General features: G+C 43.0%; 1 protein-coding gene across 5 annotated transcripts in view; it reads right to left on the bottom strand.

Moving 5' to 3' along the window:
- LOC137563416 (uncharacterized) overlaps nt 1-27,905 on the bottom strand; it is a 60,666-nt gene that overhangs the window by 17,634 nt on the left and 15,127 nt on the right. For all 5 annotated transcript variants that reach the window (XM_068275832.1, XM_068275831.1, XM_068275835.1 and 2 more), the window contains exons 3-10: nt 16,523-16,582; nt 15,079-15,131; nt 13,042-13,186; nt 12,582-12,952; nt 10,921-11,149; nt 8,810-8,927; nt 6,737-6,857; nt 3,879-3,990 (exon numbers count right to left, since the gene is read on the bottom strand). In XM_068275832.1, the coding sequence (XP_068131933.1) occupies nt 3,879-3,990; nt 6,737-6,857; nt 8,810-8,927; nt 10,921-11,149; nt 12,582-12,952; nt 13,042-13,186; nt 15,079-15,131; nt 16,523-16,582 (1,209 nt within the window). The remainder of the gene's footprint in view (nt 1-3,878; nt 3,991-6,736; nt 6,858-8,809; nt 8,928-10,920; nt 11,150-12,581; nt 12,953-13,041; nt 13,187-15,078; nt 15,132-16,522; nt 16,583-27,905) is intronic.

The following is a 27,905-nucleotide window of genomic DNA, read 5'->3' as shown; positions in this document are numbered from 1 at the left end:
AAAAAAGAAAGAAATGGTTAACAGAAAAGGTTAATTAAAAATTGTATTATGTAGAGGGTGTGGTTTTAAAAGTGGGTGGGGTTATGAGCACGATAAGGATGCGTGCCGCTGTGACGCACATATGCAGTACAGCATGCCTTGGGACCACTAGAGAGAGAGACTGGGCCTGCAAGAAGGAGGATAGGAGTGTCCTTGGAGGATGGAGAGGGAGCCCATGGGCTGGGGGGGGGGGGGGAAGTCCCAGGTAAGTATTAATGCTTTTATGTAGGTACACTGTACAGTATACATAGTCAAGCATAGGTGACCCCAGTATAGATAGTCAGACATAGGTGTCCTCAGTATAGATAGCTAGGCAGAGGTATCCCCAGTATAGATAGCCAGGCATAGGTTTCACCCGCATAAAGAGGATTAGGTGACCTCAGACATTTACTTACCTCTCCAGGTCCAGCGACGAGCAGCTCTCCCTGCCGTCCAGCCTCGCATTGCCACTAAGTATCGGGTCCCAGCTTGATGACATCATCAAGCCAGGACCCGACACTAGAGGCAGTGCAGGGCTGGACACCGGGCAGAGTGGAGGGGAGAGACGGTCGCTGGAGGAGCGTCAGGAAAGGTGAGTGGGTCCTCTTCTTCCGCCTCCGCTTTGTGATCACTACGATTGGCGGTAAACATAGGCCTGGTGCACACCAAAAACCGCTAGCAGATCCGCAAAATGCTAGCAGATTTTGAAACGCTTTTTCTTATTTTTCTGTAGCGTTTCACCTAGCATTTTGCGGTTTTGGGAAGCGTTTTTGGTGTAGTAGATTTCAGATATTGTTACAGTAAAGCTGTTACTGAACAGCTTCTGTAACAAAAACGCCTGCAAAACCACTCTGAACTGCCGTTTTTCAGAGCGGTTTGCGTTTTTCCTATACTTAACATTGGAGGCAGAAACGCCTCCGCAATAATAAATCTGCAGCAGCCCGGAAGTATGCATTTCTGCAAAATGCCTCCCGCTCTGGTGTGCACCACCCCATTAAAATACATTGCCCTAGCGTTTCCACATCTGCAATCGGATCTGAAAACGCGACCGTGCACTAGGCCATAGCGATCATGTGATCAGAAGCCAGTGAGGGGAAATGTCAGCTGTTATGTGACAGCTTAATCTCCCTGTTCAGTCCCGATGCGATTGCCCAGACCTGAAGTCAGTAACAGTTAAGTCCCGTCAGCTCCATACAGCCAAATGCAGGATGTAGCTGTTACGTTCTTAGTGCCAAAGGGGTTAATAAAGAGATCTAAAAATTAATAAATCAATAAATAAATAAATAAAAAGATGCAAACTAATAACCAGACATAAGGAGTTTCTCAGTTAAGACTTTAGGCAAGTCACCGGTGGCAACATCTTTACTTTTGGCTGGTGCATCACTGAGGAATGTTTGTTTGTTTGGAAGTCAGTAGAAACAACACCTGGGCCCATATGTAATTAACTTTTTCTTCTGAGTTTTCAACTAGGTGACATTTTAAAACTTGTCAATAAATAACCATATTCGTATTCCACTTCTTCCCACTCAACCCACCTATATCTGGTAACCTATGGAATGCCTGCTCAGTCTTCAAAACCTTTTTATTTGTAATGTCCTTACTTTCTTTGGGGTCACTGTAACATGTCTAAGCCTATCTGACATGGTCTCACCTGCTGTCCTCCCATATAGTGGACTACACTTTTATAATGCTCCTAGTAGTGGGAACAAACATGAAGGCGGGGTGGGTTTTCATCTGACTGTTGCTTGTTTAAGCCACTCACTCCTTTTCATTTTCTCTTTGGGCCTGATTCACATACTTATAGTAATATTACTGTGCGCAGGCAGCACATTGCAATATTACCAGTACTAACAACAGCAGAGTACCGCGTGTTGTGCAATAAGCGTGATCCGCAGTGCTCTGCTGTGGTTAGTACCAATAATATTGTCATTCACTGCCTGCGTATGGCAATGACTCAGCCCCTTTCTTCCATCTTTTGAAGTCCATGCAGTTTGCCTATATTTCCCTCCAAATTGCATTTATCTCTCAACTAGGCATGGTCATTCAAATCAGAACTGGAATTAAAACTTCTGCAGACTTTGGAAAAGGGGGTGGGGGAGTTAACTCTATGCGCTGTGTTCCATGTCACGGTCCATCTCTGCGATACTTCCTCCTTCACAGCCGGAAGGGGGAAGTATTGGAAAGACTGAAGGAAACATGATGCACAGCACACATAGGCAATGACAAAGGTGAGATAACCTTCCTGCCACGGTCCGCAAAAGTTCAGATTCGAGTGCTGTTCCAAATGCTTCAGAATGCTGTTCCAGTTTTTAATGATCTCTACCTCCTAGCCACGGTTTCTTTTCCTAGATAACTTCTGATTGTCTTCTCCAGTTCCTGCCTACTGAAATCACTACCTCTCCAGTTCCCTCAGTTGCACATCAAATCTGGGGCTAATGACTGCACACTTGTTTAGTCTGCCTGTAAGATTGACAACAATGTTTCCAGTCCTGTGATCATCAATTATTTCAAACTCCTCAATGTAGCCATGCTTCATCATCACAGTAAGGAAGCCCACAATCACTTTAGAGCACGGCCTGATGAGGACCTGACGCCTGACACGGTTCTCTGCATTATTGATGCTTTTAAGTGCATCCGCAAACACGTTCATGTGCACCATGGTGCCAGGTCTGGAGTATGGCGGAAAGAGGGAGGAGTTCATCAGGCCACGCTCTAAAGTGAAAGTACTGAAATCACTAGCATCATCTTCCAAGGTGTCTTTCACATTCCTATTGACACCACAAATCGTGCCACCATCAAACTTATTTCACTCATATTCTTCTATGGGCTATCTCAGAGGTCACAGCAATGCAATAAATCCTGCAGGCCTCTACTGTTTGTATTGTGACCCTCTGGAAATCTCACAGGTCCTCTGACCAAACTCGCACTGATGGCCACACACACACACCTTTCTTCCTGCACAGGACTACACACACACACTATTGCATTCTAGATCTGTAAGCTCTCTCCTCACATTCCTATTCAGAACTAAGGTGTTCATAATGGATCAGTAGTCAAGCCAAAAAGTCAGCATTGCATGTCTTATGTAACTTATTCTGTATATGTTGGCAATAATGGAAAGGTTTAGGGTAAATTATTGCACAGGAGATAATGCAAGGTTGTGCTGGCTGCATTTGATTGGACAACAGAGAGACTTCATCCAGTTTATAAATAGGGACCACATTACTTGAAAAACCTTAAATTTGATTAGGACTACTAATTATAACGAGAAAGTAAGTGTTCTCTAAGTTTGTAGTGTGTGCTATCAGCTTTATCTAAAGCCTTGTACACATGCTAGACTAACCTCCGAAGAGGCACTCAGGCACATCTCTGCCAACAATCTAGTGTGTGTACAGCCACTCTGATATGTTGCTGAAAGATTCATACTGTAAATCCTCCCTCTCCTTACTTCTGCTGGAAGCTGTGGCATCTCTATGGAAGCGGGAGGCCTCGATAGAGACCATACACGGTGCTCTGGTATACCAGAGCAACATGTCTGTATGGCGCAGTTTCCCCACAAAGTCACCAACAGGATCAAACTCAATCCTGGCACTGAAGGCGCGCACACACCTTAAAAAGAAGTTTGGTAGCATCCTGCGTTAAAGGCTACAGTTACATTTTATCTTGTGTCTATTCTACAGCTAAATAGTATTTGTCATTTTATACATTAACCACTAGATGCTTTCTTGTTTTATAATTTGTCCATACAGAGGTAATCTGCATCATCAAAGAAATTACTGGCTCTCAGAAAGAAATGACTTGGCTGCCATCTGCTGGATGAATCCTGCATGTGCTTATTGGCACTAGAATGAACTCCTCACCTGTTCCTTAGCACAAAAACCACATAGCATGCGAGTTGCTAACTCCATAACATGGTCTTCCACTTCATCGTGACAGATATCACAAGGATAGGCTTTCCCACAGCATGGAAACCTGGCACAAAACATTTGAAAGAAAGAGTGGAGCAATCAGAACAGTCAGCTTTCATCAAGTATAATGCATTAGTACTTAAAAATGTAAACATCAACACCAGGAAAACATGTCAATCCCTGAACAGCATGGTAACCACTATGCTATGTTTACAATATGGCACTCCTATTTATGTGACTGCAACATTTCCTCTATTTTGCTTGAACTGTAGGACGAGGTTCACTGTTCCCTCCAATAAAATTGCGTATAAAGGTAATTATGTCAACATAGCATGCCCCCTCATCATGTTTCTCAAGCCAAAGAATCATGGGTGGTCTAAATAGAAAAGTAACAGTCATGTGACTCCATAATACTCTACAAAATAAAAGAATAAAGCCTCACTTTACGGTTTTAATAACTTTACCCGATCTCACTTGTATGTGATGAACGAACGTTCCACTAATAAAGTTGCCTAGAAATTACACAAATATACAACATACTGAAAACATGGGCAGATCCCTAGGTATTTATTAAAAGCAGACAACTTAAGGCAAATGTATTGAAGCAACTTGAAGCAAGAGGAGCTGTCACTCTGTAAATCAACTAGCCTTTCATGGTTTGTGCCATCCACAGGCCTCTGCATACACAATCAATGATCTGCATATATGGTTGAGGTCCTGTAAAACAGCCTTGACTGGAAAATCCAAATTTCCCACTAGAACTAGCTGGGTGATTGTACAGGACCAGCAAAGTCATTCACTCAATGAGCCAGTTGATGGATGATGGGAAAGTTGTTTATTAGGAGGACGTGTTACAGCACAGAACGACTCCCTCATTATTTGATGGTACTAGAATAAAGTTATCTCTACACCCCTTTCTTGGGTGGAAAGTGATATCTTACCATGCTATTTTAAACAACTTTTAATTATTTTATTCTTTTTGGGTACCTTCTATATCAGTTTGCTAGCAGATGTCCTTGAGTTTGGCACATTGGGCTATGGATTCCATCCACACAAACTACCCTTGTTATTTGGAAAGTGACTTTCACACAGAGGAACTTCTGGAGACCTGAGTGGGAACGGGCTTACCCGCCCCCCCCCCCCCCCCCCCCACCCTTCAGTCAACAGAGTGGTTATCTGGATGACAACCAGGGTTTGTAAACAAGCATTTTATATCTACTTTATTTCCACCAAATGAAGCATAATGTACTACCGGCTCTTGGTGTTGTCTTCCTTCTTGCGTTTGATTGTCCTAAGCCTAGAATTCATTTTAGAGCATATCTTCTCATGATTTTTTTTTTAGATTCATGTAAGTATGGAGCTGTACTGTATATGTAGACATGAGAAAGTAGAGCTCAAGGTCTTCAAGAAGCTTCATATGAAATCACCTAATAATAATTAGTGGATTTTGCAGATTAATTTTATGATATGGTATGATTCCTTTCTGCACCCCATTAAGCCACCAAAAAGGTGGCAGGAGACCATAATGAATGAGCAGGTGAGTGTACTGAAATATTTCAGTCCATGGCTAAAGCGCCTCAGAATTCTTCAAGTGGACCTGAACTCTAGCAAAGCACACAATTAAAAGTCTTTGTTCAACACATAGTTGCTTAATAAATTCACAGCTCTGTTCTTCTTGTATTTCCAATTAGTCTTATCAGCAGATGTGAATCAGAGCCATCAGATGCCTCCTCCTCAAAAGTTGTGACTCTCTACTGGTAAAGTAAACTGTGAAACTTAACCCTTTTTGTGCTCCCAAGAATGTGAAACCAATTTAAACTTTTTTCTTCTTTAGGATTTCCATAAACTAATGCTGAAATATTTTTCCCTAAAAGTTATTGTGCTGTGGCTAATCTTTTAGAGCAGATATGAAGTTCTGAGTTTAGATCCACTTTAAAGCGAAAGACTAACATTTCTCACAACTGGTATCAAATTTACATGATTGTACATGTCAAGGGCTTGGCACTGAGCAATCATTGTCCAAAAGCCTTGTACGCACGCTAGAGGAAACTTGGCTGAGGCGGCCAATGACGGCCACCTCTGCCGAGAATCTAGGTTGAAGTTTTCTGGTAGATCTACCTTCAGTTAATGTCTGATGCTTTAAGGAATGGGATTGCCCTGAATCCCTGGGCAGCACTATTTAGTCAAACAATCCCTTCTCCCCTTATACCACGCGAGCAGCTTTGGTGTGCTCATCTTTAAGATCCACGACAACTCCCCTGCAAAGTACCGCGATTGCTTGAAGTCTCGTTTACACCCGTCGTGTGACGTTGCGCATACCTGCCCGCAGGAAGATGAATCGGGGAGCGTTCATCAATGTGGGATATTGCGGTGATCCATATTCCTTCATTGCAAGTTGAATATTCAGCTTTAGGCTAACCTGACAGAAGTGTATTACATTCTTGAACCTTAAACGTGTGTCTTACCCCCTGCTGCATATAATGTGTTTTCTTTACAGTGTTGTCTTTTGTATTGTTGTATGAATATCTTTTGATACTCCCCTACATGGGATTCTGTCACAATACTGTTTGTATTCTTCAATGCCTTGATTCTTTGATCAATACAGCTTGAAGCTAAAACACAATAACCAGTAAGATATTTTCTCCTATTTTCTATGACAGCAATCCCTTTCTTTTCTAGGCTTCACTGAAAGAACGTTATTTTTTAGGAATATAGTCCATAGAAATGCCTCACATTTATTATAGTCAGGATGTAATGCAATTTGTCCCCATGTTCCATGTGTTTCTACAGAAGAGCTTTGCTCGGCTCACCTAAACCAGCGGCAGCTCTTCCTGTAATGTCTACAGGTCCCTTGATCTGGAAGAGGTTTCCCAGACCTAATTGCCGGATCTCTAAGTTTTTTCTTTCCATAGAGTAGTTGATTTTTGCTACCTGTAACAACATTATTGTTAGTAGGAAAAAAGAATCCCTGCATGGACTGACATGTTTAAAGTTAGTTTACTAATGCTTATGTCCTAATTAACATGTTACAACAAAGTCAAGCTGCAATAACACTCTACAGCTCATTAAGGTTACACGTTCTCACATTTTTTATTTTTTTTTAGTTAAGCAAAAAAAAAAAAAGTTACTAAGTTTAGCAATTACAAAAATATTTTCTGTCACCTTAAACAAGCTTGAAATTTTACAAATTGCAATTATTTAAAACCAAGTAACAAAATTAAATATCTGCTAAATATTTAAACTGCAGTAGTGCATTCTCTATTTTGGGGGCTCATTTCATCAAGTACAAAAATACTTAACTCGCTCAGTTTTCTCTTCTGCTATGGAGAATCAATTGTTATGATCACAGAGGGCTGGTGCACACCGAGCGGCTTTTTGGGCGTTTTCAGATCCGCTTGCGGCTGCGGATCTGCTTGGTCACTGTATCTCAATGGGGTGGTGCACACCAGAGCGGCAGGCGTTTTGCAGAAACGAAAAATGCCTGGGTGAGGCATTTTTTGGATTGCGGATGCGTTTCTGCCTCAATGTTAAGTATAGGAAAAACGCAAACCGCTCTGAAAAACGGCACTTCAGAGCGGTTTTGCAGGCGTTTTTGTTACAGAAGCTGTTCAGTAACAGCTTTACTGTAACAATATATGAAATCTACTATACTGAAAACCGCAGCAGCAATCCGCAAAACGCTAGCAAACCGCCTCATAAAAATAAAAAAAAGCGTTTAAAAATCTGCTAGCGTTTTGCGGATCTGCTAGCGGGTTTTGGTGTGCACCAGCCCAGAATCTGGAGTTAGTATCTGAACGCAATGAAATGTCACTTGTTTATACATGCAGGTTCCCTTCCATGCTGTTCCTCTTTCCTATTTTAACCTCCATTTTGCTGAGAGCTTATATCTTTTTATATCCCTTACAGCTGTGGCTCCGCAATTTTAGTCACCGAGTTCCCAGCATGTTTAGCTATTTCATTTCTTCAACCTGGTTTGTCTCACTGGAATCCTGGTGTCTGGAAACCCAGTTCTGCCAGGTCTCTGTATTCTTGTTATCCATGTACAAACCTGATTATCCATCTTCATTAACCTTGCCTTTGAGTGTGTAACTTGCTCTGACCTGAGTGACTATGACCCAATTAATCTCTGCCCATTCCTGGACTCTTGACTGACTGCAGCTTGCCCCAACTCTTGGTTTGTTTACAGACTTGCCTCTGATCTCTGATTTGTACCTCACTTGAATTTAAAGCAGGATTAAACTCCAATTAAAAATCATATTAAAATTAAAAAGAGAGTGCCCTTAAAATCTATAGATTTATTAGTGAGGGTCATGTCTAGAACTCATGGAGAAGAATGAGATTAGTTTGGTCAGGTGATAGATGTGTATGTTTCTGATCGTCATGGTCATGTGACCACAGCAATTCAGAGCTTTGCAAATCAATCAGCTGACCAAACAAATCACATGCTTCTCCATGAGTTCTCCTAGACAGGACTATCACCAATAATAATTTTTACACTCTAAAGCATGATTCCAGCCTTATGTATGCACATTTTTTGATTTTCAACATGCTTATTGGCCTACGCTGCAGATGAGCCACTGTGCATTCTGGGGCAGTTTTTCTTTCTATCACTGAAGCCCAGAGAGGTGCTGAAGTCTCAGCAAGACTTCCTATTTTAGTTTTTATTTATGATCTGCAGTTCCTGTCGTTTCAGCCCACATTAAAACAACTGTTTACATACAGTTGTGTCTGAGTGCTGCCAGGGAGCAGATCATAAAGCAAAACTGAAGTAGCAAGTCTCACTCAAGACCTCAACACCTGGTGAACATTTTTTTTCCTGCAAAACATGCAGTGTTGGAGGACCTTGAGGACAAGGTTAAGGAACACTAAAGGATGTAACATACCTAAGGCTTTATTTGGGAACCGCTCAACCTTCTGGAATCTGGCAGCTTCAGCAAGTATGCTGAGTTTGCTGTGGCATTTAAGACAATTCATGTCTTTAGTTACACCAAAAGACAAATTCTGGTGAGAGAGGACGACAAAATGCAGAAATTCAGATTGATGAAACAAGCGAAATAAAAAGGTTATATAGTTACATAAATATTACACAAAAGATAAATAATTAAATAAATAGTAAAGACAAAATTGCAAATGTACATTGTTTTCAAGTTCAAAATAGTATTCCTCCTCTGTGTAGTTATACTGCCTTGGTTCCTAACCTATATGCCATGACACATTCATGTATTGTGGCAGCTCAACTCATGTGACATGCTTTCTGATTAATACTGTTATTATGGTTTCTGCTTATAATGTATGATGCTATGTGTAAAAAAAACATTGTAATTACATGGGATGTGTTGTGATACGACAAGATTTAAAGGGATACTGTAGGGGTGTCGGGGGAAAATGAGCTGAACTTACCCGGGGCTTCTAATGGTCCCCCGCAGACATCCTGTGTTGGCGCAGCCACTCCCCAATGCTCCGGCCCCGCCTCCGGTTCACTTCTGGAATTTCTGACTTTAAAGTAAGAAAACCACTGCGCCTGCGTTGCCGTGTCCTCGCTCCCGCTGAGGTCACCAGGAGTGTACTGCGCAGACACAGACCATACTGGGCCTGCGCTGTGCGCTCTTGATGACATCAGCGGGATCGAGGACACGGCAACGCAGGCGCAGTGGTTTTCTGACTTTAAAGTCAGAAATTCCAGAAGTGAACTGGAGGCGGGGCCGGAGCATCGGTGAGCGGCTGCGCGGGCACAGGATGTCTGCGGGGGACCATTAGAAGCCCCGGGTAAGTTCAGCTCATTTTCCCCCGACCCCCCTACAGTATCCCTTTAAGAAACACAAGTCTACTAATGAGAGCACAGGTGTCAAACACAAGGCCCACAGGCCGAATGCAGCCCTTCTTACCATTTTATGTGGCCCTACAGAGCTTCAAGTGTGCCTCACTGTAAACAGTAAACGACAGCACACTGCCTTCCCACCCAGAGGAGCACACCAGTCTCTAATTGAAACATTGTCAATTTGAGGTGGGGTGCAGATATAACCTGTGGGACCCTTCAGCAAGATTACCATGGGGCCCCCTCTTGGGAACAAATCCCCTTGTGTGACTAGTAACCCCTCCTTCCCCCCCCCCCTACACGCCAACCTCAGCTTACTAAAAAGACTATAGAGAAAGTGAAGGCTAGCATTGGGCCATATTTTATCTTGATCCTTTTCTACAAAACAGAACTTGTGCAGGTATATAAAACTGCTCCACTGTGCTACTCAGCAAAAGGGGGTAGCAACTGCCCCTCCCCCCCCACGGTCGCTATAGTTACGCCACTTAATTTGAGACTGTTCAATAAATGTTAAATCTTAAAGAGTACCCGAGGAGGTGCGGGTGAGGGGCAGATGGGACACAGAGGCATGTTTCCTGCTGCATGACATGCCTTGGTGTCCCTCCCATCACCCCCGAAATTGGCGACTTGCAGCTTGTCGTCAATCTTGAGAGGAAGGTAGGAGAGTTATTCCTTGCTAAACGCCCACTGGGGGAGTTCCTGAAGGCCTTCCCTAGCTGCCATTGGACAGCTCTGCCTCTCCATGGCCGCTCCCCCTCCTCCCTGCACTCCGCTCTGTGTGAGATGAACAGAGCGGAGCTTCCAGTGCCATGACCCCAGGGGTCATGAAAATGGAACTAAGCCAATGCAAGCCACAGAAGCAGCACAGAGGGTTTGAAAATAAAATTAAACTGTGATAACTGCTATCTAATGATACAAAATATGGAAGCTGCCTTAATTTCTGACTTATTTGGAACTTGTTAGTGTCCCCTTATATTTAGTCATGCACTGTGTTACGTAATGAGTCACTGATGCAGAACCAGCAATCATGTGAAAGTATTAACTTGCATTACTATTCCAGGTCAGTGAATTACCGAGTGGATATAGTCTCTCAATAGAGTTATACAGGCAATACACAATTAACTGAATCACAGATTTATATATGTCCAGAAACCCGATTTCCCCAGTGTTCCCCAGTACCTGCACTGGCTCTTCATGAGAACAATTTAGACAGCCAACCATGAAAGTGCACTCTGGTAAAACAAGATCCTTGGCAGCGGCTCCTTGAAATTCCACATATCCCAGGATGGTAGAGTATTGATGCAGGATACTGGGATAGAATGTCCCAGAGATCTGACTGTTACATTTATCACACTGGGCTGTACATGGGAGCTTTCCAGTCAGTGATAGGTCGGCTGTGATGTTACACCTAAAAAGATGCCACAGAGAATACATAAGCAATAGTAAAAAACAAGCAGTAGCTTTATAAAAAAAAAAAAATAATACAAGCAATAGCTTAACTGCATACAGAATGCCCAGCTCATGGTGACCAAAACCCACTAGGAAAAACTGAAAAGCCCTCCTACTTAAAAGCAACGCCAAGTATAAATTGCCTTCTTCCTGATAGAGGGCCACAGCATAAAAACACATACCTGTGGTTTCCTCCAGCTCTCTCCGGCCTGATCACTCCCCATTTCCAGCAACTGGCCCTGTAAAATCCGCCAGTTGAGGTAAGATGGCACAGCTGCAGCCCGGCCAGGCGCTCCCCCATCTCGCTCCCATCGCTGGGAGCCACGCACGTGCAGTTGGCCCTGGACCAAAGGACTTTCTGGGGCAAAATTTGGGCGAATGGGGACTTAGAAGCGGTCGGCATGGGATCAATCAGGCTGGAGGGAACTAGAGGAAGCCCCAGGTATGTATATTTTTATGCTGTGGCCCCATCTCAGGTTCCATTTAGAACAGAAGGTATTTGCAATTAATGTATTTGCTTTAAAGAGAATCTGTATTGTTAAAATCGCACAAAAGTAAACATACCAGTGCGTTAGGGGACATCTCCTATTACCCTCTGTCACAATTTCGCCGCTCCCCACCGCATTAAAAGTGGTTAAAAACAGTTTTGAAAAGTTTGTTTATAAACAAACAAAATGGCCACCAAAACAGGAAGTAGGTTGATGTACAGTATGTCCACACATAGAAAATACATCCATACACAAGCAGGCTGTATACAGCATTCCTTTTGAATCTCAAGAGATCATTTGTGTGTTTCTTTCCCCCCTGAGGGGGGAGTGCATAGCAGAACCACAACACTGAAGAACTTGGCAGCCTTCCAGACACAGGCTGACAAGTCTGACAAGGGAAAGATACATTGATTTATTACAGAGACTGTGATAGTATAAAGTGCTGCAGTAAGCCAGAACACATTAGAATAGCTGTTGGAACTTGTAGGATGATAAAAAACAGGATGCAATTTTTGTTACGGAGTCTCTTTAAGTAAGCAACTTTGGTTTCCTAACATGCATCACTCCCAAAGCGTCGTATGAGAGGGTTTTTACTTTTATAAGAAAAGACAGAGCAAAAATATAAAGTATGTGAATGATTATACATCAGTGGCTCAACTGCCTTACTATGAGGCACAAGAAATCGTATCTAATAATGGCTTGTGGTCTCGCATTTAAGCTTCCCAATTTCCACAAGAGAAAATAAAGTTTTATGGATAGTTTTTTATACAGCAGAAAAGTGCAGTTAATAATGCCCACAGGTACAGGTCACATATGCTCCTCTGGTATCAGATGTGATACTTTTTTAATCCAAGGGCAAGGATTTATTTAGGATATTTTCTTATGGTAGCTCTCATTTCTTACCTGCTGCAGCGCAAGCTCACTACAATTCGATATGCGATTAACGTTCCCACTCCTACGCCTAGTCTCAACCCCAAGAATCGTATTTCTGTCCCCTTCCTTGGCCCATGACTTCCTCCTTCTTCTACAGTCTTCATGCCATCAGCTGTTGTGCCAGGTTCCTCCTCTTCATCATCATCATCCTCATCAAAGCTAACCCAGCTATCAGACTCATCGTCTTCCAGATCTTCTGCAGAGCTGTCTTGTAGATCATTCTCTTGCACATCACCATCAGCATTAACTTCTTCACTTGATTTAACTGTGATGGCAGCCTGGAGCTGCTGATACGGTACAAATTCCAGTCCAGCCTTTTCTGCTTCAATGTCTCTCTTCAACTAGATATGGCAAGTAAAAACAATAAATAAACTGCCACTAATGTTTTATCATCATTAAATCTGCTCTCAAAGAATACCAAAGACATTACCAGCCGAGCTGCTTCTGTAAACAATCGTTCCATGTTGCGATCTAACCAGTGTAGATAGGGCCTGAATAAAAGCTCCACCTTCCCAATCAGCTGGTTAGTTGCATGTTTTCCTTGCAGCCATGCCTCAGAGGCTTCACGAATATACCTGTAACATACGAATAGTCAGATAATGTTATAAATACCTTCAACCGTAATCACAGGCAGAACTCAAATATAAGCCATGTGCTTTGACAATACTACAGGTCACGAATGGCACTACACTACTTATCAAGACATCAATTAGTACTACTGTTATGCTGGATCCACACCATACAATTTTTTTTGCAGATTTACCTGCCAGATCGATTATTTCCAGCATGTCTAATCCGAGAATCGATCAATGTTTTGAGCGATTTCTGTAGAAACAAACAGAAATTGCTCAGAAAATCGCAAAAAAAAAAATCGATTGATTCTCAGATCGGACATGCTCGAAATAATAGATCTGGCAGGTAAATTGTATGGTGTGAATCCAGCATAACAGGAAGAGTGAGTGCCAAAAACTTGCAAATGTGCATTTACTAAGACCATTTAAAATGGCAACAGTGTTTGCCTGCTAAATAACATGCAAAGCTGCTGCACAGATGTATTTACTGCATGCAGGGATATATTTCAAACTTTTTGTCAGGGAATATGCTCATAAAATATCCTATTTCTTAAAATAAAATAAAGTTGTTTTCATTTTTTTGTAAAGAAAAATATATAAAATTAACCCACCCCCTCCAACAGCATGCCCACCCCCCTCCCAAACTTTATTAACAGCCTTACCCCAATCAACATGACAGTTGTAAAGAAGTATTCAAAACACTACCAAAGCGTTCATTTATGTAGAATCCTAGCGTGGCGAATAAACGCTAAACCCTAAGCACCTATGGAGTTGGCAAATATTGACACCAACAAACTTTTCCTAGACATAAAACTAATTAAAAACATGCTGTAAGTAATTGTGGCCATCCTCTAGTAAAACTCCTTATTTATCAACGGTTAAAGTACATACAGAAAGCTAACCCTTCAAACCAAACACTAATCCTAGCCACACTGAAATCCTCTGTTTCTCCGTTACAGACAAACTTGGATGGTTTATAAGCAACGGTTTTGACCCAGAGATAAGATTTAAACAAATCACTGGCATAGCTAGAGATTATTGGGCCCCATAGCAAAACTTTAATGGGGGCCTCAGATGTAGGCGCTTTTGAGCAATGCCATCTGCCCCTACCCTATGGATATGAGTTGATTGGGCAATTTACATTCTCGTGCAATCTACACTGAATATAGTCCATGGGCACTGAGGGGGTGAAGGAACACAAGGAAGTTAATGGTGAATACATCAAGAACCACCTGGGCCCCCTCTGCTCCAGGGCCCCATAGCAGTTTCAATGGCTGCTATGGCTATTGCTACGTCCCTGAAACAAATGAAAGATTATTATAGACGGGGAAAACATGTGGTACACAGATGGGAGAGAATCAATTGAAAAGCTATATGAAGAAACTAGAGAAATCTGGCAATGAATAGATGGGGAACTCTCTGAATTTGAGAAGTATAGTGTGGCCCAGACTATGCCACAGCCTCTTTCAAAAATCTGATTCCCCTCGCACCTGTTATACCAAGCCATAAGGAAAAACTGTGTGGGTGGGGGAGGAATAGGTAGGCAGCTGAGCTATATAATATTATAATGGAGTATACTTAGGCATGAGTAATTCAATCTATCTGGATAGTACCAGACCCTGGTCTACAACTATTACAATTGAAACTAGTCAACCGATGGTACTCAATGCCCACCATCAAATTTTCCAAAAAAAAAGCCCTGTGCTTGGGATGCAATCTTGATATAGGACACACTCTACACATTTGGCAGACTTGCCCCAAACAAACCTTCTTTTGGGGAACAATAGAATCCTTTCTATGTCAGAACAACACCGGTTTATCTCTAGTAATTGCCCTTTTCGTACCCCCAACTAGCAATAGTGGTTTTCTATTACATACTGTTGAATTTGCCTTACCTGGCCATAGATGAGGGTAAAACTTGATCCTCAGGCATCAGTATTGTAAACACCTAAAAGTCAAATAAATACATGTATATTTGCTTATGTAGCTCAGTTGCTAGACATACAAAAAAAGCTATTCACAAAGTAGAAAAAAAACTGCTACAGCCAGAATATATACGTTTTCTTCAGTATAACCAGGCATTCTCCTTTATAAGATTTAAATGACTTAATACTTCAAACTATGATGGAAAGAGGGGATGATAAGCAGATATGAGCAGCAAGAAGCGCAGTAAGAGGGACCATATAAAACAAAGCTATCTGCTGTCAATCTTTGTGTTTGTATAATTCAACAAAAAGCACTAGCATGAAACGATGAAAATACAGCAGACGTCATAGCAAAACTAACAGATCTTATTAAATTCCCTCTGGGAATCTGCGTGGGGACATCTTTAATCCTCTGAAGGTAATCTTTAAAAAAGAAGAGTGAGTGAAGGGAGGTGGAATTAATTGTAGTGAAGGAGGCTGTTAGAATGAACTCCGCTTTCTGCATGTGTGAGGTGAAAGGAGAATATAGATAAGCCTGACTGCTCTCCCAGATAGGAGACATTGGAACTACATTTCACTCTTCACAATGCATGATGGGCCAAATAGTAAATATGTATATAGTGTTCCAGGAAGCGATAAGGTATAAAATATCCACTAGAGAAAAGCTTCCTACAGAGGCACAAAACCACTAGAGAAATGCTTTCTACAGACTTCAGATAGTAGTCAGACATGCAGACATAATCCAACATGTTATACAAATGACCTTTCACAAATATGCATGCTTTAGTCTGCCATACATCTATACGCATTGCTACAATGAAGGAAGGGGGACACACAGGCAGTGACACTGTGACAACTCTTATCTTGGATAAACCAACAGCAGTCATCTACATGGAATTTCTCAATCTGACCATAAACTTGCAGACTGGGTAACAATCAAACAGACCTGTAAAATCAGTTGGAATGATATCAATTAATCATTGGTTCAGCAAAACCATTTCAGGTATATTTAATCAAAGTGACCTATTCATTCATAAATGGCATCTAGCATGGTAACTTCCATCTAAGTGCATATGGCCAACTCACTGCCCCATATGCAAGTAACTTTTTCTCCTGAGTTATCTCCTAGAAGATCATTTTCATATTCTCTTAAGAATATCTTTCAAGCATTTTACAATGGAAAAAGTACATAGAAGTTGGTGAAAAGGTACTATCTAAATTATTTTGAGTATTTTCTTACTTGTTGGTGGTTTAAAAGTCATTTTATGACAAGGTGTAAAAATGTCACCTAGGACAAAACTCTGGAGAAAAAGTGGATAGCATATGGACCAGTAAGTCTCATAAGCGTGACATGTACAGGAGAAAGCAGGAGCAGCAAGCACTAGATTAGACTTGGCCCCCGTAGCACAAATACCTGCATGGGATAATCCTCTGGAAACTCTAGCATGATCTCCATCTCTCGGAGGTCAAAAGGCTGAAAGGGAAACATAAATAATCAGATGAGTATATAATCCAGGAGGTAGGGGATGGGATAAGAAGTGCATGTGACACAAACAGATACAGCCCTGCCTAACACAGCGGCGAATCCGGAAGAAGAAGCTTATCTTGCGGTTACATGTCATGTTGTATATGAATCAGCTTTCATAAGTATTGCTTCAGTATAAGGAAATGTTACCAAAGGCGCCCATTAACGATACAATTTTAATAAATGATCAATCTTCCAATTGCACCGACTGAATAGTGTTGATGGTGCCGATCAACAACAGAGAATAAATTCATCAGTCGGGTTATCAATCCAATGTAAGGTTTAATTGTAATTGAAATGATCAGATTGTTTATATAATTTTTCTTCCATGTATGTGCCAGATCGATTCCTTTTCATCGCAGTTATCAATCAGAAGGTCAGTTGCTCACTAAAATTGTATTGTTAATGGGCACCCTAAGACCGTTATCTTTAATGATCACTTAGATATCAAGAGTGTAACTACAGAATAGCTTACGGTATACAACAATTTCTTTTATAAAGATAGAATATCTGGCAAAATATCCAATGTTTCTTGATAACTGTAAGTTTAATGTAAACGCTCATCTCTGATCAAGAACGCAAACATTTTACATTCATTTTGCCACTTCAGCATTATTCTCAAGTCTGTGGCAGTCATAGCATAGGTATGGATGACAGAATTGCAGCTGTGAGACAGCATCTTCTGCTCTCTCCCTCCAGGCACACCTGTAAGGCTAAAATCACTTCCATTCAAGACCTCTGTTTAAGCTGCAAGACAGCAGCTTCCTTCCTGCATCTAAAAATACCAGAATCCTCATCTGCCAATATGTTCTTCCTGCTGGGACCATTGGTACTGAACACAATACAAACTGCCCCAGTGACTTGGTACAACTAAATCTTATTTTCTGCAGGCAGATTTCGTGCTGGAGACTTTGGCGTTAAAGAGAACCCGATGTGTGTTTAAAGAATGTTATCTACATACAGAGGCTGGATCTGCCTATACAGCCCAGCCTCTGTTGCTATCCCAAACCCCACTAAGGTCCCCCTGCACTCTGCAATCCCTCATAAATCACAGCCATGCTGTGAGGCTGTGTTTAAATCTGTAGTGTCAGTCTCAGCTGCTCCCCCGCCTCCTGCATAGCTCCGGTCCCTGCCCCCGTCCCTTCCCTCCAATCAGCAGGGAGGGAAGGGATGCAGGCGGGGACCGGAGTTCTGCAGGAGGCGGGGAGAGCAGCAGACTGACACTATAGAGATAAACACAGCCAGTTCTGACAAGCTGTTTGTCAGCAGCTTGGCTGTAATTTATGAGGGATTGCAGAGTGCAGGGGGACCTTAGGGGGGTTTGGGATAGCAACAGAGGCTGGGCTGTATAGGCAGATCCAGCCTCTGTATGCAGATAATAATCTTCAAACCCACCTCGGGTTCTCTTTAAGTAGGATGTCAATGGCTTGCAACTGTGGCCCATTGCCTTTTTTATAGGTTGGTCAGGATGTTTATTTCAGTGAAGTGGCAGGAAGATGTAGACACTGCCAGCTGTTGTTCTGTTGGCTATTAAAAAAGAAAAAACAAATTGACCTGCCAATAGCTAAAAGGAGCAAAATCAATAAACAAAAAAAACAAAACTGATGCAGGCAATTTTTACTCTGTATGGAACGCCTTATAGCAGAACTTCATGCTAATTCATTTAATCGTTTAAATGTGAATACATCTGTATTATAAAAGAACAGCCATTTCTCTCCTGGAACCTGCAAGTAAGTGCAAATCACCAGGACCTTTGTCAGCCCGCTTTTCTTGCTATGTCAAGCATCAAATCAGCAATGTAAGCTTACGGAGCTGAGCAGAGTGAGGATTTCACCACCTCATCTACTTATCCACACCTACCGAAAAGACAGTCTCATTTAAGCACATGGCATCATGGAAGGCTGCCTGGGTGTCACCCTCGACTCGGCCCTCTCCTTCACCCTCCACACCCAAACCCTTGCTAGGGCCTGCAATTTCCATTTACACAACATATCCAATATCCTTGCCTGACCCCGGGCACTGCCAAAATCCTTGTCCATGCCCTCATCATGTCCCGCCTGGACTACTGCAAAACCCTCCTGTCAGGCCTTCCTCAAAACTGCATTGCCCTCTTACAATCCATCATAAATGCAGCAGCCAGACCAATCTACTCCTCCCACCGTTCTGTCTTCATGACTCCCCTATGCAAATCCCTTCACTGGCTTCCAATACGGCTCAGAATCAGCTTCAAGATCCTATGTTTGGCCTACAAATCTATACACAAGTCCTGCCCAACCTACATCTCTGACCTGGCCGTCCTCATCGCTCCTCCAACAACCTCTTCCTAACCACCCCACGCATATCGCACTCCCATGCACGACTACAGGACTTAACTGCCACCATCCTGTGGATCTTTCTCCCATTGCCCATCAGGCTTGCCCCCTCCCCTTTCAACACCTTCAAACAAGCCCTTTAAACTTACCTCTTCAAGGAGGCCTACCTCACCTCAACGCTGCTATCTCTCTGCAGAGAACCTCTCGATGCATTTCCCCCTCCTTTTGTGTCACCACCCCCCCTCTAGCTTGTAAGTCTTTGGCAGGGCCCTCTCTACTTGTGTATCATACGGTCTTCCTGTATTGTGTTGTTGTATCTTATTGCTTATTATCTGTATTGTGTGGTTGTATCTTATTGCTGATTACCTGTATTATAGTGTTGTCGGTCACCCGTTATCATTGTCTGTAATATGTATTGTACAGTGCTGTCTTTTTTTTTTTAAAAGAGAATTTTTATTGAATTTTGTACAAGAAAAACATACAATCCCAACAATCCCAACAAGACCCCCCCCCCACCCCCTGACCCACAATCCCCAAACCCAAGAGGACCCCATCAATAATTAGGTAATGAAAAAAAAAACCATCTACAATTTCTTCCAATTGTTTCATACAGACCAAAACAATACCAGCATATGAGCTAAATACACCAAAAGAGCATTGAAATCATTAAGATTGTAGGGGAAAAAAACATTTACAAGTGCAGATCTGAAATATGTACTGTGATATCCAAATTAGGAATTACAGAATTAGCATTATCAACCCAGGGCCCCCATACTTTATCAAATTTAGTGGGATGCCCCCGAGTTTGATAGGTAAGGCAATACAAGGGCAGATTCTGATTAATTAACTTTTTATATTCATTCAAAGTTGGTACAGAAGAAGACTTCCACTTGAATAATAGACATTTCCTTGCGTAGAAAAAAGCTAACCTGAGGAATAACTGTTTATGCTTACCACAGGAAGTGTTGTCTATGATGCTTAGCATCGAGGCTTTAAAGGACAAGTCTACTGGTCTATGTAGTATCTGGGTAAGAAGCTGGGTAACCTGCCCCCAAAAACCCTGGACCGGTATACACTCCCATACACAGTGAATGAACCCTGCATTGGACTGGCCACATTTATTGCATTCCGAGCTGATACCACGGCCCATTTTAGATAACTGGAGCGGAGTATAATATATTTGATGGAGCCACTTGATTTGGATTAGTTTATCGTTAGCACTTATCACACTAGGCATATAAAAAGTTTCTAATTCTGTCCAATCTGCTGCACTTAATTCGCAGTGTTCAGACTGCCATTTGGATTTAATTATTTCAAATTTTTGAAAACCTAGCTTAAGTGACAAAGCCATGTAAAATCTAGAAATTTGTTTAGAAGTGTCTTTATTTAGAACCATCAGTTCCAGCTCAGAAGGCTCAAAATATACCCCTGAGGTACCCATCTGGGACCTAATAGCATCACGAAGCTGGAAATAGCGAAACAACGAATGCCGAGGAAGACCAAACTCAGATCTGAATCTAGCAAAAGATTTAAACTCACCATCCGCAAAGATATGATTAGTGTATTTAATCCCACGTTCGATCCAGAATTGACTATCTTCCATTTTAATAAGTTCAGGCAGGCGAGGATTTGCCCACAACGGGGAACTGGGGGAAATTGCACGCTCTGTGCTGGGAAACAGTTTCTCTGTTGAGGTGTATACTTTTAATGAGGAATTGAGAAGAGATGTTCCCACTTTACCTGGCGTTACACCTCTATATATAATATTGGCTAACGCCTCATAGGAGGTAGCGATATCAGCTTCCAGGTTCATGGATGCATCTAGTCTATCAGCGCTCATCCATTTTTGAATGACTCCTAATTGGGCCGCAAGGTAATATAGGCGAAAATTTGGAAGTGCCAGACCCCCAAGAGCTGTTGGAAGACGTAGAGTGGATAGTGCTAGTCGCGGAGTGGAACTGCCCCAAAGAAAACTAACTACCATAGAGTCTATTTTATTAAAGAGCCTCTTAGGGATGTAGATTGGTGACGCCTGTAAAACATACAGTAATTTAGGGGCATAGACCATTTTAATTATTGTGACTTTACCCACAAGATTAAGTGGAAGCTTATTCCAGTTTTTAAATTTGCTCTCCTGCGCAGCTAAAAGAGGGATAAGGTTAAATTGTATATAGTCTTCTATCCTCCGTGTTATATTTACCCCAAGGTACCTAAAGGACTCCACTACCATTAATTGAGAGGAGGGGTCTATTACCTCCGTTGCCGCAGGATCGATTGGAAAGAGAACCGATTTAGACCAGTTCACTTTTAGGCCTGATATCTTCTCAAAAGATTTGTATATTGTGAAGACTTCGACCAGCGATGGACCGGGATCTGCCAAATACAAAAGGACGTCATCAGCGTACAATGAAATACGTTCTTCTAGTTTATGGATCTTAAGCCCACAAATAGATGAGGATGACCTAATGTGTTCAGCCAGAGGTTCCATTGCTAATGCGAATAGTAGAGGGGATAAGGGACAGCCCTGTCTGGTTCCCCTATGGATCTTAAAGGGTTCTGATATATAGGAGTTGACCCTGATTCTTGCGCGTGGTTTGGCATACAGAATGTCAAACCATCTCCGGAATGTTTCGCCAAAGCCCATTTTATCCAACACTGCCCTCATATAAGGCCATTCGACTGAGTCGAAGGCCTTGTGAGTGTCAAGGGACAAGATGACTCTGGATCCTTTATTGCTGTGAGGGAATTGAATGTTGGAGAAAAGCCGCCTGATGTTACCTTTAGTGGATCTACCAGGGATAAAACCCGTCTGATCCTCATGAATCAGATGGGGAATATATTGATTAAGCCTCTGGGCCAGGACCTTGGCTAAAATTTTGGCATCAGTGTTTATCAGCGAAATAGGCCTATATGACTCGCAAAGATCAGGGTTTTTGTTGGGTTTGGGTAATAAAATAATTAAAGCCTCATACATAGAGTCAGGAAACTGACCGACATGAAGAGAGTGAGTAAACAACTTAGCCAACTGTGGGATAGAGATTGATTTACTCTTGAGGTACCACTCCACCGGAACACCGTCCGGGCCCGGAGTTTTGCCTTTCTTAAAGGATTCTATGGCTAGGGAAATTTCGGACTCCGATATGGGCAAATCCAACGCCAGCCTAGTCGCCTCATCAATACGTGGAAGATCTATTTCGCTCAGAAATTTAGAGATGGAGTTCAAATCTTTACTACTTTTGCTAGTATAAAGCTCTGAGTAAAATTGAAAAAATTCTTTAGCAATATCTGTTGAGGAAGTGCAGAGTGTACCCGAACTGTCCAGGATTCTAGGTATAGCAGTCGTTGAATCATTCGATCTTAGCATATACGCCAGCATTTTACTACATTTGTTACCAAACTCAAAGGTTTGTTGTCTAGATATAATTTCCCTGCGTTTTGCCCGTGACATCAGCTTCAGCTCGTATGATCTCCTTGCCACAGCCCAAGCCTCATATGTAATTGGTCCAGGAGCCAGAATTAGTTGCGTTTTAGCCTCCTTTACTTTTCTTTCATTAAAATCATGTGAAGCTTGGTCATTTTGTCTGATTATTGACAATGAGGCTCTAAATGCCCCCCTTAAGACTGCTTTACCTGCATCCCAACATATGTTAAAGTCAGCTGATCCTGTATTTTCATCCCAGAAGTGTACCATTGCTTCTTTACAAGGGTTTAAAATTGTCTGATCTTCAAGCCACCAGGGACCCATCCTCCAATGACCCGTCTGGAAAGGAGCTGGGCAGCGAATAACACAGACCATTGGAGAGTGGTCCGAGATGCCGTGAGACAGATATCTTATTTCCTCAACCAATGGTAAAATATCCCTGGTGCCCAGACACATATCAACACGAGACATGGAGTTAAATTGATCCGAGTAGCATGAAAATTCTGAATTGTCTGGGAAACGCCATCTCCAAATATCAGTAAGATTTAAATTTGAAATCCACTCATTGAGGGCAGGAAAGGACCGGGAACTCTTACAGAGTTTATCTTTTTGTGGATCGATGACTGCGTTAAAATCACCAGCTATCAGAATGGGGTTATCCAATTTGTCTCGTATTTTATTAGCCAAGGCATCTAGGACCGAGGCCGAGAAAGGGGGAGGTACATATAAAGATACTATCGTGAATTTTTTCCCCTCGACAATAATCGTGACAATTGTAAACCTGCCCTCTGTATCGACCTGGACACTATGCACTGAGCCTGTAAATTGTTTGCTAAGTAAGATTGCTGTACCCCTTGAAAAAGAGGAGAAGTGAGACACATGATAACCAGCTATCCAGGGTTTTTTTAGGGAAAGCACTCTACCACCAGTTAAATGTGTCTCTTGTAGACAGATTATATGTGGCGCTAGCTTTTTTAAATAATCAAATACCAATCTGCGTTTTATCACATCGTTCAAACCCCTAGTGTTCCACGATACTATGCGTAAATTAGCCATAATCATAATATATGTCTTTAGTATGAGCTTTTGGATCATTAGCGGAAGCTGATGGTATATTCATCCCAGCCGTAAATGAATGTAGGGTCCTCTTAACTAACCTAAACATTCCAACAACCCCTAACCCACCCCACTCCCTGCTCCCAACTCCAGGAAGTTTCATTCCCCGAACTTACTTAAACCTGGGTAACCAAGGTGGCCAGCCCTCCCCACCCGTGTTTAAGTAGGATAAGCATTAACCCAGACTTATTTACTTATTATTATAGCCATATATATCAATGGTGTAGAATATAAGTGTGACTGATATAAATCAGGCCACTAGAACTGTGAGAGTCCTGCACATAGCATACTAATAAGTTGCGCCAGTTATCCATGTAGTAATAAACGTACGTGACCAGTTGGATACATTCAATACATGTATGAAACAGTGTTAGTCCTCTACTAAGGCTTGTATATCTGCGAAGAGGAAAAAGCAGGGGGGAAAAAAGCATATAAGAAAACACATAAACATATCATACAAGCCTCAGTTTTCTGGTGAAGACCCGTAATGTCACCCTTGTATTAAATTCAGTGATATTATATAGGATGTGGCGCTTGTAGGTAGTGGCTTAATAGTCAGAGATATTGTTTGATGAGCGAAGTGATCTTCTGTTATCATATGGGAAGACCTTGGGCATCCAACCACTGAGATACTTCCTCTGGGGAAAAAAAGAAGTGCGCTTTGTTGTCCTTCATTACTTTCAGCTTTACTGGGAACAACATGCTGTATTGCAGTTGGTTATCACGCAAACGTTTCTTAACCTGGATAAAAGTGGCTCTTTTCTTCTGGATTTCTAACGAAAAGTCCTGATATATCGAAACTTTAGCTCCTTCAATGAAAAGATCAGGTTGATTTCTGGCTTCCCGTAAGATGGCCACTTTGTCTCTGTAGTTGAGGAATTTCATCACAATGGGTCGAGGGGTAGCCCCCGGTTTTGGCGGACCCCCAGGAACTCTGTGTGCCCTTTCAATTGCATAGGCATGAGAAACAATAAGACCAGGCAGGGCATCTTTAAACCAGTTCTCAAAAAAGATTTCAGGCTGTAAACCCTCTGCCTTTTCAGGAACCCCTACCAGCCTCAGATTGTCCCTGCGCGCCCTGTTTTCAAGATCATCTAATTTAGTGGAGTGGGCAGATGAGGAGTTTGTCACTCTCTGGAGATTTTGCTGCATTGGAGCGACTGTATCCTCCAACTCGCTGACTCTACGTTCTATTGCAGTTGTGCGATCCTTTACTTTGGATAAATCATGTTTGACAAAGGATAGGTCAGCCTGAATAGAGTCCAGCCTTGTAGTAAGAGATGTGTGTAAGCTTTTAATAGCTTCCATAATGTCAGTTCTAGATGGCTCCTCTGTGTTTTGGCTGTCTTCTTCCCCTACCTCCTCCATTATTCCCTCTTCTCCCTCCCCAGCAGACACGCTCCCTTTACTGGACCCGCATGAAGGTGACCCAGATTGTGGGGTCAGGGACCCAATATGTGCTCTGCCGCCAGGTTTATCAGGAGCTTTGGGTGGAGTAGAAGTGGATTTGGGAGATGTTGCCGTGGCCTACGACACACCCACTATGGCTTCCTCGCACTGACTGTCCCCGTTTTGCGCAGCTTTTTTCAGCTTGTCTCTCTTGGGTAGGTGAGTGGGAGATGGCTGGGTCTTACCCGAGGAGTGTGGATGTGAACCATCTGGCTGGCGGGAAGATTCCCTGCAGGGGATCGAGTTCTCCGTCTCCGCCGCCTTGCCTGTATCCACTGCAGGAGCGCCGGCGCCATCTTGTGTCGTCCCGCGGGCGAACCGCGCGAGCTTTTCTGCCGGTCCAACCACTTTCTGGGCTGGTTTGGAAGACATCCCTTCGCTCCTCTGTGAACCCCTCAGCCTCCGGGACCAGACTGAGGACGGCTGGGCTAATTTTGACAGCAGGATACCGCCGGAAAGATCACGGGTAAGGGAGAGCTGGGGATCTGCACGTCCTCACAGCTTCATGGCTGGCCACGCCCCCCACAGTGCTGTCTAATATGTTGGCACTATATAAATCCAATAAATAATAATAATAATAATAATAATAAAGGCTCTTTCTTATAATATTGTTAGGCAGCAGTAACAAGGTTTTTTGTTTTTTTTTTAACTTTAACGCAAACCTATCGCACTACCAGGCAATAAAAAGCAAACACAAAAATTATAATACCAGACACAGAGCCAAAAGCTATAGTCAGTAAAAATGTTAAAACTGACAAAGAGATGCAATGAAAATTAAAGCAAGTTGCAGCCCACACCTTCTCATTGGTTACTGTGGCTATTCCTCACATTTAGTCAGGGCTTTGGAGTGGGAGTTGGAGTCGAGGAGTTGGAGCAATTTTGGTTACCTGGAGTCGGTGGTTTCATAAACTGAGGAGTCGGAGTCAGATGATTTTATACTAAATCCACAGCCCTGGTAAGTATTAGACTAAGGAGTCGGAGTCGAGGAGTTGGAGTCTGAGCCATTTTTGGTACCCGGAGTTGGAGTCGGTAGTTTCATAAACTAAGGAATCGGATGATTTTTGTCCCTTTTTTTGTCCCACAGCCCTGCATTTAGTATCAGTAAGATGGATTGGGAGGAGGCAGGAGTGAGGTAAGAGTACTGTATTATGCTGGATCCACACCATACAGTTTTTCGGCAGATTTACCTGCCCAAGCGAACAGGGGCGTTCCTAGGGTCCTTGGAGATCGGTGGCACCTGGGGGCACTAGGTGGGGGCTACGTGCGGCGCGCGCAGCGGCAAAAAATGGTCATGGTCATGCAGTGAGTGGGCGTGGCCATGGGTGGGGCCAATCATACATTAGATTAGGACAGTGGTGGCGAACTTTTTGGAGGCCCAAACTGCAACCCACAAGTCACTTATCTATCACAAAGTGGCAACAGCAATTTAAACTAAATACTATACAAACGTTTTAACACATGCATGAACATTATGGAAAATCCAAGTTGAAAAACTGAAAAGATAAACAATTTCATCCATCCTACTGCTGAAAAAATAAATTCATTTTTTTAGAACCTCCCAGTTTTATTTTCTGTTTTAAAAAGCTAAAAAAGTAGGTTTAATGCTATTGTCTCATATGATGATGATCCAGCTTTTCCCATAGTCTCGCAGTTAGCAATCATGTGACCCCCAACAAGACAAATTTAGCAATCATGAGGCCCCCAACAAATCATGAGACACCCAACAAGACAAATTCAGCAATCATGAGGCCCCCAACAAGACAAATTCAGCAGTCATGAGGCACATAAATAGACAGCATTTCACATAAATAGGCAGAATGCCCCCTTAATATGGTAGACACCTCTCACCTGGCTTCTGAATTCTCCTCTACTGGCTGCTGTACCTGGCAATACTGTTTTTGGCTGGATTGGGGATGATGTGTGAGCTGAAAGGCCTGGCAGTGATGCTGTGGCCTGGCTGGCGGTGATGCTGTGGCCGATGTTGTGGCTGGGTTGGCTGGCAGTGATGCTGGGCTGTGCTTGGCTGGTTGAAGTAAATGCTGGCCTGACTGGTGGTGATGCTGTGGCCTTTTTGATAGTGATTCTGGGCTGGTTGGCTGGTGGTGATGCTGGGCTGGCTGGCCTGGATAGTTAAGGTAGCACCAGGAGTACCCCAGTTTAGGTAGTGACAGGCACCCCCCAGTTAGGTAGTGAGTGAAAGCAGGGACCCCCAGTTGGGTAGTGAGTGACAGCAGGGACCCCAGTTGGGTAGTGAGTGACAGCAGGGACCCCCGTTAGGTAGTAAGTGACAGCAGGGACCCCCGTTAGGTAGTAAGTGACAGCAGGGACCCCCGTTAGGTAGTAAGTGACAGCAGGGACCCCCGTTAGGTAGTAAGTGACAGCAGGGACCCCCGTTAGGTAGTAAGTGACAGCAGGGACCCCCGTTAGGTAGTAAGTGACAGCAGGGACCCCCGTTAGGTAGTAAGTGACAGCAGGGACCCCCGTTAGGTAGTAAGTGACAGCAGGGACTCCCGTTAGGTAGTGAGTGACAGGCGCGCTCCCCACCCCACCTACCTTGCTGCGTCAGACCTCAGGATCAGCGAGCGACCCGACCAGATAGAGCGGGCGCCGGGCACAAATATGCGGAAGTGATTTCACTTCCGCATATCAGCAGTGTCCACTAGGTCCTAGCGCCCGCTCTATCTGGTCGCCCGGCGCTGATCGAAGTCTGAATGGCAGCGGGGACAGCGGAGCAGGGCAGCAGCGGCCGGGAGATCCGTGGCACCCCAGGACAGATTGGGGGCACGGGCCCCCCCAAAATAGGGCTAGCGATGCCCCTGCAAGAGAATATTTCCAGCATGTCCAATCTGAGAGTCCAAAGATTTTATGACAGATTTCCGTTCGTTCATTTAAATAAAAAAAAAAAAAAATAAATAATTAAAAAAAATCATTCGATTCTCAGATCGGACATGCTGGAAATAATTGATCGGGCAGG

This window comes from Hyperolius riggenbachi, chromosome 3, assembly GCF_040937935.1.
Source record: "Hyperolius riggenbachi isolate aHypRig1 chromosome 3, aHypRig1.pri, whole genome shotgun sequence".
Taxonomy (NCBI): domain Eukaryota; kingdom Metazoa; phylum Chordata; class Amphibia; order Anura; family Hyperoliidae; genus Hyperolius; species Hyperolius riggenbachi.
This window is presented reverse-complemented; position numbering and strand designations above follow the sequence as displayed.